At 32.5% G+C, this 16,023-nt stretch overlaps 1 protein-coding gene across 1 annotated transcript; it reads left to right on the forward strand.

Moving 5' to 3' along the window:
- Positions 1-734: 734 nt before the first annotated feature.
- On the forward strand, positions 735-7,181 carry LOC134691324 (uncharacterized). The gene is made up of 3 exons (XM_063551777.1): positions 735-832; positions 3,493-3,816; positions 4,946-7,181. The coding sequence occupies exons 2-3, from the start codon at positions 3,504-3,506 to the stop codon at positions 6,925-6,927; spliced, it is 2,295 nt and encodes a 764-aa protein (XP_063407847.1). The 5' UTR covers positions 735-832; positions 3,493-3,503; the 3' UTR covers positions 6,928-7,181.
- Positions 7,182-16,023: the final 8,842 nt, after the last annotated feature.

Genomic DNA, 16,023 nt, shown 5'->3' on the forward strand with positions numbered 1-16,023 from the left:
TAACTAGAAATACAACGCATGCTCTGTACGTGTCATGTTTATTTAAAGGAAAGGAATGTCAAAATTGAAAGTGAAACAACGGTAAATCATTAGATGACTGATTCGGTCCATTAAAAATCTTTCTTCTTTTATGTAAAACCAACGAGAAACATATATTTTTAATTTATAAAATAAAATTAAACAGATCTGTAAAAACTCAAATGCTCATGTTGGCTTAATCTATTTATATCTAATCACTAGTATATTTATGTGTACATCGCTTATATGGTCATGTGAGGTCAAATCGATATTTTATTAGATGAAGTCTTGACTATAATACACACAACATCTTATTAACCTTTTTCTCTGTAAACTGTTTATTTCACACTTTTGATAGTTTGGATAAATATTTTACATTGTTATCAATAGAATATGAAAATTTGTGTCAAATCGATGACCATGAATTTGAAAGCTAGTGCTCCTTTAAGAACAAAGAATATATGCATTGTTTTTTTTGTTCAACATGTTTAACATGTTTAACATGTTTTATAACGACACATCCTAGATGAATAACATTGATCCGAATTTACGGCCAATCGTAGATTTTAGCAACATGTTGCCATTCATTTCACAGACAAGTCAATGTTATCTTTTTTGCACTCTACATACGATCGATACAGTTAGCAATGTAGTTGTAAATTATCCTGTACAAATCAAGGTTAAACTTCTGACGTCATGTCTTATAATCTAGTTGTGTATAAATGAAAGTTCGTATATTAGACTGATTGAGATTTGAGATATGCATACGAATGCACATTCGAATATCTGTAAGACTTAAAATATTCAATTTTAGGTAAGATGTTTTATTTATCTTTTACGAAAACAAACCAAAACGCGCATAAACTATTTTATTTAACAAATTTTAACTTTAAACTTTCGATGTTTATTAGTTTGAAATGTAAATAAAAAAAAATGATCACTTTTTGTGCTGACATAAATTGTCATTGATATGGTTATATTCATAAATTTACTGTTTACGCATTTTTGAATTTTTTGGTATACTAAGGCTCTTTCACCTTAGATTGACTTAGCTGTATTTGGCAAAACTTTTAGTAATTTTTATTCTCAATGCTCTTTAACTTCGTACGAGCGTCACTGATGAGTCTTATTTAGACGAAACGCGCGTCTGGCGTATATACTAAATTAAGTCCTGGTATCTATGATGAGTTTATCTGTGTGTTTTGCCATATTAGAAAAAAAGTATTCAATGTAGTATTTAATCCTAATAATCGTAGAGAGATTGAAAGATAGTTTGTTAACGTCTCGTCATTAATATGTTGTACTGTTATACCACTGTCCAAGTTAGGCGAAAATCGGGATCCCGCTTAATGTTTTGACCCCAACACATTATGTATGTATGTGCCTGTCCCAAGTCAGTATCCTGTAATTCAATGGTCTTCGTTAGTGTATGTGTTACATTTTGTTTTTCGTTCATTTTTTTAAATGAATATTGTCGTTAGTTTTCTCGTTTGAATTTTTTACATTGTAATTTCGCGACCCTTTATACTGACTATGCGGTATGGGCTTTGCTCATTGTTGAAGGTCGTACAGTGATATCAAGTTGTTTATTTTGTGTCATGTTATTCTCTTATGGTCAGTGTTTTCATTGGCGATCATACCCCATCTTCTGTTTTATACATCATAATATATACATTGTTTTACTACACATTTTGTATGTATATATGCTGTACTCCCTGTAGAAAGGTATAAACAACAACTTATAAATCAACATACCATTCATTTCAAAAGTTTTTGTAAAAGGTATCCCACGAGGACACGGTGTGTCGATGTCAGATCACCTTGATGACCAGAGACCAGATGGTGATCTGACACTGACACACCAATTACTTGTTTACCGACTCGTCCCACTTTAGAAAAAGTGTTATATCAAATTGAACAATCACTTATTGACAAAAAGGGTTTAAACCCCACTGAGTTAAGGTCTACCAACCCTCCCAACTTTTGAGAACATATTGCTTCCTTTAAGTATGTTACATTATAGATAGTTGGTATCCAATCGTCTTAGTGCAATGGGATGTGTCGTTGGTTGATATGCTAAAGGCCTGTAGTTCGAATCCCAGCATAGACACTGGATTTTTTCTACATAAATCGTTTCCGTATGATTAATCATACGTTTTATAGTGGAATCGACATTCCTGCCAAAATGTCACAGAACAAAGGAAGGCATGCAAAACAAAGAAAATAAGAGTGTGGTGATCTGAAAGGGGTGATTCAGCTGAGAGCACCCCTGCTAGAACAAAGGAACTGGGATGTAACGATCAATGAATCGACATCACAAGGAAGCTACCTGTATACAAAACCTCCTTTAAATGAATGTTAATTTTGCATAATGAACGTTTTGCACTTATCCATATAACAGAAATATATGGTTTTGAAAAGAAGCAATTATTGTACAATTTCGATAGCAGTCTCATTTATATAATTACATGAACAGAAAATAAGAAGATGTGGTATGAAAGGCACTACAAAAACTGTTAACAATATTTTACTTTTATTACACACCTGGCGTGTCAGGATTGCCCAAAGCAAGATCTCATTACGGTATAATGCAAACTACTATACGCTGCCTTCTTGATTAAATTATTCAGTGTTGGTTTTAATTGCCATTGATTAAGTGTCACCCGATCAATTATTGATTGGCCTATATTATGCAAAAAACAACTCTATTTATCACAATATATAATTTCTTTGAAAGTCCAAACTACATACAAATGGAAGATCGAAAATAGAAGTTCTGTTCAGTTAAAATAAGCTTATACAAATAATTTGCAATGTATGTTAAATAAAGTGGTTGTACAAAATATAGAATAAAAAATATTGAATCAGTTTATTATGCGAGGTTTGAATTTCAAACTTACTATATTTTCGGAAAACGTTATATAGGTCAGGTCAATCAATACACTCTACATATAGTACATGTACGTGTAAACACACAGGTGAAAGTAAACACAAATGACTTTCTAGTTGCAAATAAGACGTTTGATAATTCCTATGTTATACATTGATAAGTATTGAGTGAATAAGATGCAATTATAATATCTGAACAAGGTAATAATGTTGTTACTATGCTATATCCATAACATACAACTGTGCAAAAGTGAAAATTAATATGACCTAGTTTCGCAGTAAAATATACGTAGTGAAATACGAATAAAATGAATCAATGAAGGCTATTATAAGAAAAATTTAAATTAATAGACGTGGTACGATCATCGAATTTCAGCTTGTTTTCATACACCAACTATTTCCGTATAATAATATGTAAATAAAAAAAGCGTAGGCTTTCTTACATCAAAATCTACTGTCAAATAATTTTAAGTTTCTCATATCAACATGAAAACGTTTAAATCGTATATCCTGTGTCTGTCTGGTTTATTACCTGATATTTAAGTGTTATTTTTTTACATTTAAAATGTTTTCTTGAATTTGTAGAACTGTGCAATATGAATTCTTTAGAAGTGAATGAAAACATTTTCGGCCTGAAAAAGATATCATATTGGGAAATATATGGTGTCAAACGGTTTCCATTTCCAGGAAACCGTAAACACTCTCCAATTCTTAGTCGGTCGTTTAGTGGACAGATTACAATAACTAATGATGCATTTGGAATGACGATCCATCAGTTCGAGAGAGAATACAAACAATGCTTAAAAAGACGATTTGCCAAGGAGCAGTGGATTTTAAACTTGCAGTATCCTATGAAATCGTCACAGCAATATTTAGAATATCTGGAGAGGTGCACTTGCCATAACGAAGGTACACATTAAAAATAGTAAGACGTGTATTAAAGTTGATCAGTTCGTGTCTTCTTTTTGATAGTGTTTGATTATTTTTTTATTTTGTATCGTATCATCAAAATAATAAATGGATACTATTTGCTCACCAGAGAACTACGAATTGCGATGTTTAAGTCATACTGTATAATGACTTTGTTTTGATCGTCCTTAAAGTCATTAGAAAACGAGTAACCGGTGAAAAATAATGCATACAAACATCATAAACTTAGTCTTCTGTGCTCGAATTTATCATTTTGTTCGTGTAAATTTCGTATAATCGTCATTTTTTTTCAATCGGTCAGTGTTGTTATGGCAGGTTATTAAAGTTCGTGTTTTGAAGCCGAATTTTAACGATTGTCAAAGAAAAAAAAACAAAAAAGCATGGAAATTGAGCACGTGTTTAACATGTAAATTCAGATAATAGTTTATTTTAAGGACATCCATGCGTATTGTGGTCACCGGATTTTTACGAAATGGGTCACACTGAGGTCACCTTGCATACGGAAAATATATCGGGGGAATTGCTTGCTGGAAGGAAGCAATTCAAATAAAGTAAACTTCTTCTTAATATGAATTAATTAAAGAATTTTCTTCAGAAAAAAGTATATGTACATAAGTTTTACAATGAAAACTATCCATTGAGTTATAAAAAACGTATGCATTATTTTTTTTTGATTTGAGGTTTCTTATGACTTTAATATAGGTTATGTTAGGTAATCTATATGCCACGTCTCTGAATCTAGCAATTATCTATTCAGCAGCATTTTTTTAATATCATAAGCATCACAACATGTGCCAAATGTAAAGCACGATCTTTTTACCCTTCTGGAGAACCTGCTATCACTCCCAGTTTTTTTGGTGGAGATCGTGTTGCTTATTCTACAGTTTTCTGTTATGTGTCGTTTAGTACTATTGTTTGTCTGTTTGTCATATATTTCTTAGCCATGGCGTTGTCATTTTGTGTCAATCTATGAGTTTAACTGTCCCTCTAGTAAGTTTTTGTTTCAGTGTAACATTTAAAAGTTGTTGAAGAGGGTCTATTTTAATAAATCTTTCTCATTACATGATATGCATGCAATTAATGTTTGTTTTCTTTGAATCCTATACAGGTTATATTACCTGCGAATCCCTAAATTTAATAGAAAAACGGTTATTTATTTATCTGGAAAACGCAGTTGGTACCGAAATAGAGATACGAAAAAGACAGCGTTTGTTTGTACTGAGGGACAAAGTCGACTGCAAAATGAATCCAGAAATAACATTTATTACAAGTGGCAGTATTGCTGAAGGTTTGGACTTACCAGGAAGCGATTTAGACCAAATGTTTCTTATAAACGGTGTACAAATTGTTGATGAAAACATTGCAGATGTACGATGTTTTTGTACAACATTGGTAATGGAGATCACTTCTAGACTTCCAGGGTTTGTTAAATTGAGGTTATCACATGTAGGTGAAGTAGAATCGCAAAGCATATTCAATATTTTAGATTGTATCAAACCTACGGATGGAGGGTTATACTTGTCAACTAAATTGTTTATCAGTAATATTGCTGGGGTTAACTTTTCTACACACCAGGTAACAGTTCATGGCCCATGTATATCTCAGAGCATCGAAGCTGTTGATTTTGCATACTGCTTGCGAATAAGATGTTGGCCTAAAGTTGCAAGACGTTGGATATATAGACACAGACAACAGTGGCCATGTTCTGCTGTAAGCAATGAAATAATTCAGAGTGGATGTTTAGTGGTTGCAGTAGGTCCCAAACATGTAGAAGAAAATGATTTTCTCTGGCGATTGTCTTTTTCAATAGCTGAAAAGAAACTTCTACACTCTTTCAACTACACTCAGTTATTATGCTATGGATTACTTAAATTAACACTCAAACGCTTTATCAACAAAATCGATATAGTTAAAGATTTATTGTGCTCTTACTTTATCAAAACCTCTTTATTCTGGTTGTCCGAGGAACTGTCTATTGAAATATTTCGAATTTCAAACTTACTCATTTGTTTTAATCTTTGTCTCGACAAACTCATGATATGGGTAAGAGAATGCTACTGTCCTAACTACTTTATACCTGAACACAATATGTTTCTAGGGAAAGTGAATTATACGAACAATAAACCTCTACTGCAAGTGCTTCAAGCTATTAAGAATATTGGAATCGAAAACGTAAAAGAAATATTTCTACAGGAAGATAGATGTACTAGTATGTATCCTAGACTACCGGATACATATTATTTAAAACTAGATATTTTGTTTTATAAACTAGCAAAGATAACGGCCCCGAAACACGAATACAATTGTTATCTAACATTGAACCTAATAGAGTCTTTTTTGAAATTTGAAACATCGGCATACATAATTGGAATATGTGAAAATTTCAAGGCCACAGTAAATCAATATTTGATACAGTGGCTTCCTTTGCCTATACCTTTCATGTCATCACACAAAGAAATGTATCATTCAAACAAATCACGTCACAAATATTTGAAAAACGGATTGATGTGCGATGCAGTGTCCGGTTGGATCTTATATGCTTCTTTCTATTACAATGAAAAGCAATACATCGAATCGCTTAAAATTGCAGATCATATATTATCCCGCTGTATTCCTGGTTTGCTTCGGTTACACCGTGTTGCCTATCCAACTAATGAAATTATGAAATATTCACAAGAATTAAGCCATAAAAGTGAAATAATAATATCAGATAGGATGAGATTATTTACCATCTACAGTGTTAGATTTTTACGTTATTCTCCGTTAATGCCCGACGAACTTAAGTTGGAAGTAGACATGGCAGATATATATGTTCCTCCTCTGGTCATGTGTAATTGTCTACGATTTTTGTGTTATCATCATCTTGGGGACAACCACAAAAAACAACAAGCATTGGAAGATTTACGAATCACTATACTAAAAAGAAACGTGTTACCGATGAATCAGCTATCTGACTCGTTAACAATACTTGGTGTATGTTATAAACTTAATGGTAATAAAGAAGCAGCTATACAGTGCTATGATGAAGCTTTTCGTTGTGAGGGAAGACTTTGCACGTCAATAAGAAAAAGGAAATTGCAAATGTTATAACTTTAGTAAATAATAAAATGTTAAAATATATTCATATTAACCAAGCATTTACTTCTATATAAAGTGAAGGAAAGTCACGAAAAAACATGAATACAGTTACAATGGACACCGATAATAAACTGTATGAACTGGTGTGTGAACATAATTTTACTAACGTTTAAGTGACCGGTGTTCAAATTACTTGTTTTTTTAATTTACTTCTATCTGGTGATAGGAATGATAGTCTACCCGTTTATTAGAATAAGGAAATGTAGTATGATTGTCAAGGAGACAACTGTCAAACAAAGTTTAAATGAAGTAAGCAATTGAAAGCAAACGTACGACCTTCAACAATAAGAAATCTTAAAACAGTACAGTCTGCTATAAAATGTCCTACATATAAAAATTCTCAACCACGAAAAAAATTCAAAACTTATAGGCAAACCCAAAACGGAGTGTTCGTAATCAAATGGCAAACATTGAGGATAAAAATCTGAAACGAATGAATTAAATTAAAACGATACATTGTGACATACAATTTACCAAAATCAAATATATAGACACAAACCAACGAAACTAGCTGAAATTAGTTCATTAGACCGGATGATTTTTTTTTTAAGATATGAATAGAAATTTTGCTTCATACATGCTTCAAAGTGGATGGATAAATATGCATCATGATTACTTTTTCGTAATTTACTATAAAGAAGGTTTCATTTTAAAATACATACAGATGATATGGGTTGACAATCCGGAAGGTAACATATATCTTATCAGTCAGCTATTGTACAGATTACAGGTGCAAACATAATGTTTTGCTTTATTTGAAATTATACAAAACAGTCTCATGTTACACCACTTCCATGTTGAGAAAGCTGATGTTTTGATATTTCTTTTTGCGTACTTCAGTTTGTCGGTCTTCTCTGTGTTTAAACTATATCATTTTTTTTCAAAGAATAAGGGCCAATGATTTAGATTTTAACAGCTAAATATTCAAGTGATGGCTGTTTATTTGAGGATAAAAACAATACATGAAATTTGTCGGAAAATATAGAATTAATTGGTCCTTACTGCGACAAAGGAGAACAAACTCGATCAGCCTAGATTTTCATCAGGTGTTTACGGCTTTACAAAAAGAATGAGCGTCCTTATTAGAGATAAATGTGCAAAATTGGACTTCGTTGAAGAAAGAATTAACGTTAACTTTCAATCTGTAAATTAAAAATAAAAAATCCACAGAGGTTATCTGTGTGCAGATGATATTCATTCATTTAAAAAAAAGAAAGTTCATCGGAAGGTACCAAGAACTTGTTGATAAATATTGCGTATCAACTTCACAAATAATACACGATGGTCTTGGAGTATAGATTTTGCGTACGGACGTTGTTTATCATCTTTAAGTTAATAACGTGTTCTGGTGTTATAGTATTCTTTTATTTGTCTTTATATTAGCAATATTATTTTTACTGTTTAGTCTGTTTTTTAAGATATCCATTTGACGTGACTCTGTGCTTATGCATCCCATTATACTTTGAACGACAAAATATTTTATTTATTAGTATAACTTTCACTTATGTATCTTGTCATATTTGAATGACAAAATTATTTTATCTATTATTACTACTTCTACTGTTAATAGTTATCAAAGGTACCAGGATTATAATTTAATACGCCAGACGCGCGTTTCGTCTACATAAGACTCACCAGTGACGCTCAGATCAAAACAGTTAAAAAGCCAAACAAATACAAAGTTGAAGAGCATTGAGGACCCAAAAATTCCAAAAAGTTGTGCCAAATACGGCTAAGGTAATCTACTCCTGGGCGTAAGAAAATCCTTAGTTTTTCGAAAAATTCAAAGTTTTGTAAACAGAAAATTTATAAAAATTACCATATAATTGATATTAAGTCTGTTTTTTTGTGATACATGTAAACGTTTGACGTGACTTTGTACCTATGTATCATGTCATACTTTGAACCACACTACTATTTTACTTATTATTATTACTTTTACTGTTAACTCTGTGTTTTGATACATCTATTGTGTTTTTACTTTTTTGATATACTGTGATGAAGGTACACGGATGTGTTTTTTTAATAAAACTAATGCACAGATAATAAATCATTAATCTATATTTTGTGGCCACTGTTTTGTACTAACACATACCTTCTCAATGTGGTCCTCAATCCTCTTCAACTTCGTACTTTATTTGGCCTTTTTAACTTTTTTGGATCAGAGCGTCGCTAATGAGTCTTTTGTAGACGAAACGCGCGTCTGGCGTATACACAAAATTAAGTCTTGGTATCTATAATGAGTTTATTTATCATTGCATCATGCAGAATAAGCAAGGAGGTAATTTGAAGACCGTTCCGTGTTCTTGTTCGGTTCTAATTTAGTTGGAGTGTTTACGGGCTTATTTTGTCTAGAATCAACTTATTATTTGTTTTCATTTGTTTATTATATATTATTTTGATTTTTTTTTCGTCATTTGATTTCACTAATGACACAAACAACAAGATTATCTGTCAATAAGCTTGTATATTTCGACCAGTTGATGGGATACATGTGTGTGTCTGGTTGATATGTACAGTACAGCCTGTGACTTCCTCATAGTTATGTCAACCCTCTTGCATGGTCAAGATCCAATGGTGAACATTTATTGGGGTATTCAATCTTGAGATGTTGGCCATTTATTGGGGGTCATAAATCATAGGCAGATTTTTTATCTAGTTATGTTACCTGTTAAAATCAATCAGGTTTAACGTTTTCAGCTGGTATGTTTCATTAAAATTTACCTGTACAGGTAATTTGGGTTTCTGTTAAAATTGACATATCACCTTTTTTTGAAAATGAAAACTAAAATATTGTTTTAGTTTGTTAATGTATTATTAATTTTTTGTTTTTAATTTTATTTGATTTCTTGATTTTTTGATTTTTTTTTTCTTCATTTTTGTATGTTTTGTTTCTAATAATAATAATCATGCAAGTGATATGTTAAATAAAAAAAATGAAAGTAATTAATTTGGTTTCTTAACAAAATAAGATTATCAATATCAATCCTCTCACCATTTTGTTTACAATACATTTTGATAAGATTTAATATTATTCAGGAAAACTACAAGTAACATTATATGGTTTAGGAAAAAACTAATTTTGTTTATCTAAATTTTCTTTAAATCTCAAAACAAGAGTTTATCATCGAAAGAACTTATTTTCCAAATGCCCACCTAGTTATCAACAAATTTTGCTAAATGTTCATTAAAAATGATAATCATAATTACAAATGTTCTTATATATCTGAATCAAGTGAATCTTATGAAAAGATATTATTTAAAGAAATTGTCTTGAAATTTATTAAATATGTTATCTTCCGTTTGGTTAATTTCTTTCAAAATTTGTCTCCAGAAAAAATAAGGTGCACTGCTATAGATGGTGACAATTTAAGGTCTATTGATTAAATCATTTTTGTTCAGTGTATTATATTGTCGAAAGTGCTGGACTGGCATGATACATATTCTTCATAGGCAGATCCTGGTGGTGGCCCTGGGGGACCCGGGCCCCCCTTTCGTGGGAAAAATTTGGTTGCTTATATTGGGAATCACTGAAGCATGACTGGAGTGCCCCCCTCCCTGAGGTCAGTCAGTGGGCTCCCCCTTATGAAAAGTTCTGGATCCGCCACAGTTCTTGGTATACATTTACAAAGAATATTTCAATCAACCTAGACCTTTTAGATAAAGTTAATAATTGCAGGGACTTGAATGAATTAAGACTTTTAAAGTCCTAAATAAAAAATGAATTTAAAAAAAATCTAAAAATAAAAACTTATGATAAAAACTGTAAATAAAATTAACGATACTAATTTTCTTGCACCAGATGCGCATTTCGACAATACATGTCTCTTCAGTGATGCTCGTGGCCAAAATATTTGAAATCCAAAGCTTATATAAAAGATGAAGAGCTGTAATCCAAAAGGTCCAAAAAGTATAGCCAAATCCATGAAAGAAATCAGAGCTTTGCACGAGGGAGATACATTCCTTAATTTATAATAATTTCTATCATTTTGTAACAGCAAATTTTAATAACACAAAAAATCCGTATTTTCGTACTGGCTACTGGGCTGGTGATACCCTCGGGGACTAATAGTCCACCAGCAGAGGCATCGACCCAGTGGTAGTAAATACAATTAACGGTACTAATTTTCTTGCACCAGATGCGCATTTCGACAATACATGTCTCTTCAGTGATGCTCGTGGCCAAAATATTTGAAATCCAAAGCTTATATAAAAGATGAAGAGCTATAATCCAAAAGGTCCAAAAAGTATAGCCTAATTCATGAAAGAAATCAGAGCTTTGCACGAGGGAGATACATTCCTTAATTTATAATAATTTCTATCATTTTGTAACAGCAAATTTTAATAACACAAAAAATCCGTATTTTCATGCCAGTACCGAAGTACTGGCTACTGGGCTGGTGATACCCTCGGGGACTTATAGTCCACTAGCAGAGGCATCGACCCAGTGGAAGTAAATAAAATTAACGGTACTAATTTTCTTGCACCAGATGCGCATTTCGACAATACATGTCTCTTCAGTGATGCTCGTGGCCAAAATATTTGAAATCCAAAGCTTATATAAAAGATGAAGAGCTATAATCCAAAAGGTCCAAAAAGTATAGCCAAATCCATGAAATAAATCAGAGCTTTGCACGAGGGAGATACATTCCTTAATTTATAATAATTTCTATCATTTTGTACAGCAAATTTTAATAACACAAAAAATCCGTATTTTCATGCCAGTACCGAAGTACTGGCTACTGGGCTGGTGAAACCCTCGGGGACTAATAGTCCACCAGCAGAGGCATCGACCCAGTGGTAGTAAATAAAATTAACGGTACTAATTTTCTTGCACCAGATGCGCATTTCGACAATACATGTCTCTTCAGTGATGCTCGTGGCCAAAATATTTGAAATCCAAAGCTTATATAAAAGATGAAGAGCTATAATCCAAAAGGTCCAAAAAGTATAGCCAAATCCATGAAAGAAGTCAGAGCTTTGCACGAGGGAGATACATTCCTTAATTTATAATAATTTCTATAATTTTGTAACAGCAAATTTTAATAACACAAAAAATCCGTATTTTCATGCCAGTACCGAAGTGCTGCCTACTGGGCTGGTGATACCCTCGGGGACTAATAGTCCACCAGCAGAGGCATCGACCCAGTGATAGTAAATAAAATTAACGGTACTAATTTTCTAGCACCAGATGCGCATTTCGACAATTCATGTCTCTTAAGTGATGCTCGTGGCCAAAATATTTGAAATCCAAAGCTTATATAAAAGATGAAGAGCTATAATCCAAAAGGTCCAAAAAGTATAGCCAAATCTATGAAAGAAATCAGAGCTTTGCACGAGGGAGATACAGTCCTTAATTTATAATAACTTCTATCATTTTGTAACAGCAAATTTTAATAACACAAAAAATCCGTATTTTCATGCCAGTACCGAAGTACTGGCTACTGGGCTGGTGATACCCTCGGGGACTACTAGTCCACCAGCAGAGGCATCGACCCAGTGGTAGTAAATACAATTAACGGTACTAATTTTCTTGCACCAGATGCGCATTTCGACAATACATGTCGCTTCAGTGATGCTCGTGGCCATAATATTTGAAATCCAAAGCTTATATAAAAGATGAAGAGCTATAATCCAAAAGGTCCAAAAAGTATAGCCAAATCCATGAAAACAATCAGAGCTTTGCACGATGGAGATACATTCCTTAATTTATAATAATTTCTATCATTTTGTAACAGCAAATTTTAATAACACAAAAAATCCGTATGTTCATGCCAGTACCGAAGTACTGGCTACTGGGCTGGTGATACCCTCGGGGACTAATAGTCCACCAGCAGAGGCATCGACCCAGTGGTAGTAAATACAATTAACGGTACTAATTTTCTTGCACCAGATGCGCATTTCGACAATACATGTCTCTTCAGTGATGCTCGTGGCCAAAATATTTGAAATCCAAAGCTTATATAAAAGATGAAGAGCTATAATCCAAAAGGTCCAAAAAGTATAGCCAAATCCATGAAAGAAATCAGAGCTTTGCACGATGGAGATACATTCCTTAATTTATAATAATTTCTATCATTTTGTAACAGCAAATTTTAATAACACAAAAAATCCGTATGATCATGCCAGTACCGAAGTACTGGCTACTGGGCTGGTGATACCCTCGGGGACTAATAGTCCACCAGCAGAGGCATCGACCCAGTGGTGGTAAATACAATTAACGGTACTAATTTTCTTGCACCAGATGCGCATTTCGACAATAATTGTCTCTTCAGTGATGCTCGTGGCCAAAATATTTGAAATCCAAAGCTTATATAAAAGATGAAGAGCTATAATCCAAAAAGTCCAAAAAGTATAGCCAAATCCATGAAAGAAATCAGAGATTTGCACGAGGGAGATACATTCCTTAATTTATAATAATGTCTATCATTTTGTAACAGCAAATTTTAATAACACAAAAAATCCGTATTTTCATGCCAGTACCGAAGTACTGGCTACTGGGCTGGTGATACCCTCGGGGACTACTAGTCCACCAGCAGATGCATCGACCCAGTGGTAGTAAATAAAATTAACGGTACTCATTTTCTTGCACAAGATTCGCATTAACTTGATTAGAGAATTTTTGGTCATAATTTAGAGATAGAAAAAAGGGGACAATATAAAATTCCTAGAAAGGATAGAATGTGTAAACTGTGCCTCTTGTAGGTCAATGAAGAACACCTATTCCTTGATTGTAAAATTAACAAAACAACTTTGAGATAATCCATTGAAAATTATTTACTTTCTCATTATACATGTTATAATGTCTCTAACCAAGAACAAAAAGTAAACGAAATGCTTAACCTCTAAAACATGGATCATTTTTAAAATATCATGAAATTAAAAATATTATCAAATTTTCCTGTAAAGAATGTTTCTAACACTTATACATATTTTATTCAATAAAGAAATAATGAATTGCCTAAATTTTATTTAGCTTAAGTCCTGAAGACAATCTTAATCATATGTTGAATGCAAATCAGTCTATCTACAATTATAAACCATGTTGATTTTAGAAAATTATTTGAGAAACACCTTGTCAATAGAAAAGATAGGCATTGTAAATGTTTGCAGTATATTTGAAAATGATATTCATTTATTCATCACTACCAAAAAATAAAAAAAATAACTTAGATTGATAAAAAAATATTTAAAAGGTATAATTTCAAAACTTATAGTCAGGAGACAACTATTTTTTAATTAACATGATTAAGCTGTTTGTTCAACTAGTTTTATTATTTCATTGAATTTTTGAATTTCTTGTCATAATCACAGTTGTTAAATTTGACAAACACACACATGTATATTTTACCTGAGACACCTAACCTGTAAGTTATATACTTTTAACACTTCAAGGCATTCAAGATTTCTCGTTATCCTTGACTAGTTTTTGAGTAATACCTTGTGTATTTAAAAAACAACAGAGGGTATGATGATGGACATATAGGGCCACCATGGTCAACATAATTTTTATGGCCACCATTAATAAGATAAAGTCACAGAAAGTACTGTAGCATCAGTTTATGCTCCTGTATTTTCCCAAATAGCAATATATTTTTTTAACACTAGGATTTGTTTGAGAGAGGTTATTTATTGTAAGTCAATTTGTTAGGATTATATCGTTATGCCAATTTCTAATAATGATCACTCTTTTGAACAGTATATGAACAACGGTTTGCTGTCGGCTGATCATGATACATCTCTTTGCAACTACGTTATTATCTACAGGTATAGAGGAATGCATTAATTTTGACTGTTCATACGGGTGCTACATTTTGAGCAGGATCTGCCTACCCTTTCGGCGCACCTGAGATCACCCCTAGTTTTTAGTGGGGTGTGTGTGTTGCTTATTCGTTAGTTCTCTGTGTTGTTTCATGGGTACTATTGTTTGTCTGTTTGTCTTTTTCATTTTTAGCCATGGCTTAGTCATTTTATTTTCGATTTATGAGTTTGACTGTCCCTCTGGTATCTTCGCCCCTCTTTCAAATCTTTAGGGTATTGTAGAAAACTTTTAAAAAAAAAACCCAGACTTTCACACAAGTAGTATCAGATAACCTAACACTGTTCATGTAATGCTTGAAAAATTGAAGTCATTGACCCTGAACAGGGGCATCTATATTTCTGAGTCGCTCATTGTTACAGTTATAATCACACTAGGGTTCATAAGGAATACATTATCAAAATTGAGAATGGGAATGGCGAATGCGTCAAAGAGACAACAGCCTGACCATAAAACAGGCAACACCAGAAGGTCCCCGACAGGTGAAATTATTGTTTGTTTTTGCAAATTCTCAAGAATACTATTCATTTTCAAACGATTGCTTAATATCGTTAAACTCTGGTCTCATTACAGAAGTATTATCACTATTTCTATGTATGCGTGATTTTTAGCAGTTACATGTCCATAACACATTGTTTTCGTTACAAGATCATTGAATGGGTGTTGTTATTTCGTTTTCAATGTGTAGTGTTACATGACTGAAGTTCGAAATATCATTATTTTTTTTTCAACCGAGTTAAAAGTAATGTTTTTGACAGCCAATGAATAATGGAGGATAGTCCGTGATAGTAGTTTCACTAATGTATGCCAGATTGTATTACAGTGACTTGCCTACGAGTGTTACCGTTTACCTGTAGCTATTGTTTAACCAGATTTAAACATTGACAATACAATAGGGACATTTAAATTGACCAGTTGGTTTTGTAAGATTTAAATCTACATGTAAAAAGTTTTATTCACCTAACCCAAAATTTTAGCATGCTTTTTTCCTGAAATTTTTCTTGACCTAGGATTATTTTATCAAAAAATTGAAAGGGTAGAACTATTTATGGTTTCATTATTTTAAATCCCCAGTATTGATAATATTTTTCTAAAATTTACCATAAAATCTGAATCAGTAAAATATTTTGTTAACTGCATATTAATATGAATGAAAATTAAAACTGTTTTTAGATTATTAATGATTCTTTGAATTTATAACCCTCATACATAGTATTGCCCCTTTGTCA

Source organism: Mytilus trossulus, chromosome 11 (genome assembly GCF_036588685.1).
Source record: "Mytilus trossulus isolate FHL-02 chromosome 11, PNRI_Mtr1.1.1.hap1, whole genome shotgun sequence".
In the NCBI taxonomy this organism is placed as follows: Eukaryota; Metazoa; Mollusca; class Bivalvia; order Mytilida; family Mytilidae; genus Mytilus; species Mytilus trossulus.